Source organism: Cynara cardunculus (assembly GCF_001531365.2).
Source record: "Cynara cardunculus var. scolymus isolate 2C chromosome LG 2, CcrdV1, whole genome shotgun sequence".
In the NCBI taxonomy this organism is placed as follows: Eukaryota; Viridiplantae; Streptophyta; class Magnoliopsida; order Asterales; family Asteraceae; genus Cynara; species Cynara cardunculus.
The window spans coordinates 48,557,062-48,562,507 of NC_037529.1; the positions used below are offsets into that span (position 1 = coordinate 48,557,062).

The 5,446-nt window shown below is 34.9% G+C and overlaps 1 protein-coding gene across 1 annotated transcript; it reads left to right on the forward strand.

Moving 5' to 3' along the window:
* Window positions 1–306: 306 nt before the first annotated feature.
* On the forward strand, window positions 307–3,803 carry LOC112507233 (patellin-6-like). Its single transcript, XM_025111715.1, has 4 exons — window positions 307–1,086; window positions 1,600–1,724; window positions 1,816–1,957; window positions 3,421–3,803. The coding sequence occupies exons 1-4, from the start codon at window positions 367–369 to the stop codon at window positions 3,679–3,681; spliced, it is 1,248 nt and encodes a 415-aa protein (XP_024967483.1). The 5' UTR covers window positions 307–366; the 3' UTR covers window positions 3,682–3,803.
* Window positions 3,804–5,446: the final 1,643 nt, after the last annotated feature.

The window sequence follows — 5,446 nt, forward strand, 5'->3', positions numbered from 1 at the left end:
TTAGCCTTATCCTTGTACTATTCAGACGGTTTATAAAATATTAATTCAATAACCCAATCCCAAATTTTCATACAACCAAATCTTTATAAGAAAATGGTGATTTTGAAAGAAGGAAAATGAAAAGAAATTCCTTATGAAAGACTCCAAAGATTTAAATGCAAATACGAACACCTTCTGACATACTCTTTCACTCTCAGTTTCAAATTACAATCAATCATAATTACAACTGACCCACAACTTCTTCTTCTTCTTCTTGTTTCTTTCCCCCCCCTCTCTCTCTCTCTCTCTCTCTCTCTTGTCATTTCTCCAGTTCATTCACAATCGCATTTCACAAACCCTAAATTTTGAATTCTTTTCAACCAAAAAATGGACTCATCATCAATCTCACCCCTCTTAATCCCAAAAGACCCAATCCCAAAACCTGACCAGAAGATTAAGAAAAGCTTCATGTCCTCAATAATGGCAGCCTCCTTCAAAGAAGACACCTACCATCACCATACCCTCAAATCCTCTGAAAAGAAAGCCCTTGAAGAGCTCAGAGACCTGCTCATTTCCACCTCCAATGTCCAAGAATCCATCTGGGGTATCCCACTGCTGCTACCCACCACCCCTTCAGAAACAGAGAAATCCGATGTCGTCCTCCTCAAGTTCCTTAGAGCAAGAGAGTTCAGGGTTCAAGATTCTTTCAACATGCTCCTCAAATGCCTTTCGTGGCGACAGGACTTTGGAGCCGACTCCATTGTTGAAGAGGATTTAGGGTTTAAAGAACTTGAAGGTGTTGTGGCTTACATGAATGGGTTCGATCGAGAAGGCCATCCTGTGTGTTACAATGCTTATGGGATGTTCAAGAATCAAGAAATGTACGACAGATTCTTTGGAGATGATGAAAAGTTGCACAAGTTTCTGAGGTGGAGGGTACAAGTTCTTGAACGAGGGATCAAGATGCTGCATTTTAAGCCTGGAGGAATTAACTCAATTATTCAGGTCACTGATCTTAAAGATATGCCCAAAAGAGAGCTTAGGGTTGCTTCTAATCATATCCTCTCTCTCTTCCAAGATAATTACCCAGAAATGGTTGCTTGTAAGGTACTTACTTTCTGCTTTAATGACTTGTACTGTACAATCTCACTAATTCCATCTCAACAACTCTACCTTCAAAATAACCCACTCAAAAGGGTACTTTTCCTTAGTTGGTTGGAAGCTAGATTTCACCCCTAAAAAGCTTCAAAATTTGTAATTCAATGAGTTGTACAAATGGCCATTCCATTTCAAGAACTTCATTCAAAGCAACCATCATTAAGCTAGATTTTCTTTGCTTCAGTGAGTTGTACCGTACAACCCATTAATGCCTTCTTTTTACAGAACAATCTCCATTACCCCCCTCCCAAGAACTTTTAGGCCATAATAAGTTTGAAATTCCATGCTTCAATTATTTGTACCCTACAATCATTAATGACCTAAAATCTCCTTGGTCTCCCCCCAAAAACAGTTCAAATTTTAAAGAGTGTAACGTACAACCCATTGATGCACATCACAGAAAACCCCCCTTTTTTAAATAAATATTTATTTTAATAATAATAAATTGAAATTTGGGTGTAGATATTCATCAATACACCGTGGTACTTCAGCATGTTGTATTCAATTCTGAGTCCATTTATGACTCAAAGGACAAAGAGCAAATTTGTGATCTCCAAGGAAGGAAATGTTGCAGAAACACTCTACAAGTCGGTATTCCTTCTTTTGTACCCAAGTTTCTGTTTTTTGTGGTTATATATCATGCATGCATTACAAGTTGTACATTTGGCTTTTTATCAGGTACATAAGGCCCGAGGATATACCTATCCAATACGGTGGTCTGAGTCGACCCAGTGAGTTGAACAATGGTCCAGCTAAACCAGCTTCTGAGTTCACGGTCAAAGGTGGAGAAAAAGTTAACATTCAAATCGAGGGCATTGAGGTAATTTTACCTATTCTTTTTCACTTCTTCTTTTGCTTTATGGATTGTAGTGTACGGGTTATTTTAAGTTGGCTTCTAACTCGTGAATCTTGTTTGGTAAAAAAAATTTCGTCTCCTAATGGTTTTATAAAATCCTCTGAATGATTTTGTATTATGAGTCTCTCCTAACCATTCAGCGCCTTAATTTTGTTGTAAATAATTACCGAACAATTATATTTTATTTTGCACTATATCATGAGTGTCTCTTAATCATTCTGCATCAAACCATTCAACATCTGACAAACAACCGTGAAGTGTATGGTATGAATAGCAAACTCTATTTTACAGGGGATTGCTATTTGCACCCTATTTAATGTCAAAATAAGGTCAATTTATTCATTACGAATGTAAAAACTGAGTTTTGATGTTGATGTGTGTGAGGAAAAGAGTATTTGGTAGGGTGCATTTAGCAATAAATAAGGGTGTAGTAATCAGTCTCCTTTTTTAAAATAAGGGCTGTTTTCATCCGGCGCTTTTAAAGTTACGGTTTTAGTTCCTTTGTTTTACAATTCGTTGTTTTTTTCCATGTATAATTGTTGTTTTCGTCTTTCATATTTAATAATAAATCATTGTCGGAGTTAACCTTTGAGACAAAAACAACAATGAGTTGCAAACCACAAGGATGGAAATCGTGATTTTGAACCCCCCTTCTTTAAATTATTAAGAGGTGAATCTTGTTTGGGAAAAAAAGAAATTCGTCTCTTAATGGTTCTAAAACCCTTCGAATGATTTTGTATCATGGGTCTCTGTTAACCATTGAGCGCCCTAATTTTGTTGTAAATAATTATCGAACAATTATATTTTATTTTACACTATATCATGAGTCTTTTAATCATTCTGCACCAAAACATTCAACAACTGACAAACAACCCTAAAGTGTATGGTATGAATAGCAAACTTTATTTCAAAGGGGATTCCTATTTGCACCCTATTTATGTCAAAATAAGGTCAATTTATGCATTGAGAATGTAAAAACTAAGTTTTGATGTTGATGTGTGCGAGGAGAAAAGTATCCGGTATGAATAGCAAACTCTATATATAGGGGTGCAATCAGTCTCCTTGTTTTCATCCAGTGCTTTTAAATTTACGGTTTTAGTTCCTTTGTTTTACAATTCATTTTTTTTTTTCATCAATGTGGTTTATATTTATTGTTGTTTTCGTTTTTCATACTTAACAAATCATTGTCGGAGTTAACCTCTGAAACAAAAACAACAATGAATTGCAAACCACGAGGATGGAAATCGTAATTTTGAAAGAATAGGAACAAAAGTTGTAATTGTTAAACAAACCATAGGGACGAAAATCGTGGTTTACTAAAAAATAACGGCAACCATGCTGTAATAAGTTGTACCTTGTGGAATGGAAGCTGTGTTTAGTGACCTCAATCGTATCGTTTTTACCGATTTGTTGAACGAATCGTGCAGGCAGGTGCAACGATTACTTGGGACGTAGTTGTGGGAGGGTGGGATTTGGAATATTGTGCAGAGTTTGTACCCAATGCCACCGGAAGCTACACAATTGCGGTGGAGAAGCAGAGGAAGATGGTAGCCACGGATGACGCAGTGCACAACTCCTTCACCGCAAAAGAAGCCGGGAAATTAGTTTTATGCATTAATAACACGGCTTCCCGGAAACGGAAAGTTGCTGCTTATCGGTATCTAGTTAGGAAATCAATGGTAGTATGAGTGTATCGTGTCGTGTTTCCAATTTTCATGATTTTGTGTCGTCTTGGAAATCTTGATGAGATGTGTTTGTGAACGAGATGATATGGGTTGCTTGTAATGTATAACATCGGGTTTTTTTCGTCATCGAAGTCATAGTTATATTTCTTAAAAATAGGGTGGTTAAAAGGGTACAGTTTTATCAAAATGAAGATCTTGCGAGTAATTCTGAGAAACTACCAAACAAAAGTTTCAATTTTGGAACTAAAATGAAATCAACATCTCGGAAACATGAAGTCCGTCACATGAACCTGTTTGAAAAATCCTCTTGATTTGGTTTGGTAGCTTAAGTGGCGGGTTATTTGTTCAACTTGAAGTGTTTTTTCTTTATTGCATTAAGCTAAAATGGTTATATAGAATAAGTCAAGATCTTTTACTTGTCCTTGTTAAGCCATTTTAAACTAGAAATTCCCACTAAAATAACTCAACTCTCTATCTTTGCCTCTCTAAAAATCATTGATCAAATTCATCCAAATAAACAACTTAATTAATGGGAAAAAAAAACAAATAATCATTTAAGTAAAAGATCGTATGAGAAGAAAAATTATGTTAGAAGAGATTCAAACCATTGATCACCTTTAATTTCATGCCTACCCATTAATTACGATTTTTAGAAGAGAATTAATCTGGTATATCTCGATGCACCTCATTAATATTGATATTTAATTATAATTAATTAAAGCGTAAAAATCTTTTGTTACGATAACTTTCCCCGGCTAAGGCTATCATCACTTAATATGATTTGCTGCTTTTAGCAGGAGAGAGGGAATTAGAAAAGCAAAAAAGAAGATGGAATCTTGGTGCGACATTCAAGATGTCATGTAAACGTCTCCTTCTTCCATTGGAAATAAACAATAACTTACAAAAATACACTAAAAAGTTGTACCTTCTGCTAAAACATGCAATTTCTTTTATTCCATGTTTTCATAAATATATTATTTTTTTCTACGATCTTTGACTCAAACAATTATTTTATATATTTAAATTGGTCTAATAATTATTTCTCTTCTGAGTTGATACACAAGTTATTACTTTCGTAATGTCCAAGTCCACGATATTACTGATCTTGCTAAAAAGGCAAAAAAAATATCTAATTCAACACAATATGCAATTGCAAAGGTTAGATCTACAATTGCAACGGTAAACTGGTTGAATCTGATTTTTTTTTTTTTGTCTTTTAGCTAGACCCGTAATATTGTAGAAGTAGTGATATTTGGATCAATCTGGGATAGAAATTAAGGGTGAGCATAGGCGGGTACCCGCCTTATTTGACAGGAACTGGAACCGAAACCGGCGATTCTTGAGATATTGGAACCGGAACCGGTTAGAGCGGTTCTTGAATGTTTGGAACTAGAACTGGTTCCGGTTCCAGGTATCCGCTTCCTAAAATATTAATTTTTTTATTTAGAAATAAAAAATAAAACATTGTCAAAACATTAAATAAATAAACAAGAATATAAATTATACGGAATAATGGTTACAAATATTGTTTAACGATTACAACCATAATAGATTAATAGTAAATGTTGGAAGTTTAACGATTACATACTACGAATCCAATTAAACACACAATTTGAGAAAATATGAATCATTTTATTTCAAATTCTGAATCTCGTTTCAACTTTTTGCATACGCATCGCATCCTCAACCTCGTACGGTAGCCGTGAATAATTGAATGTTAAAAAAACTACACAAACTTTGTCTTAAAAACTGCACATATTTTTAACAC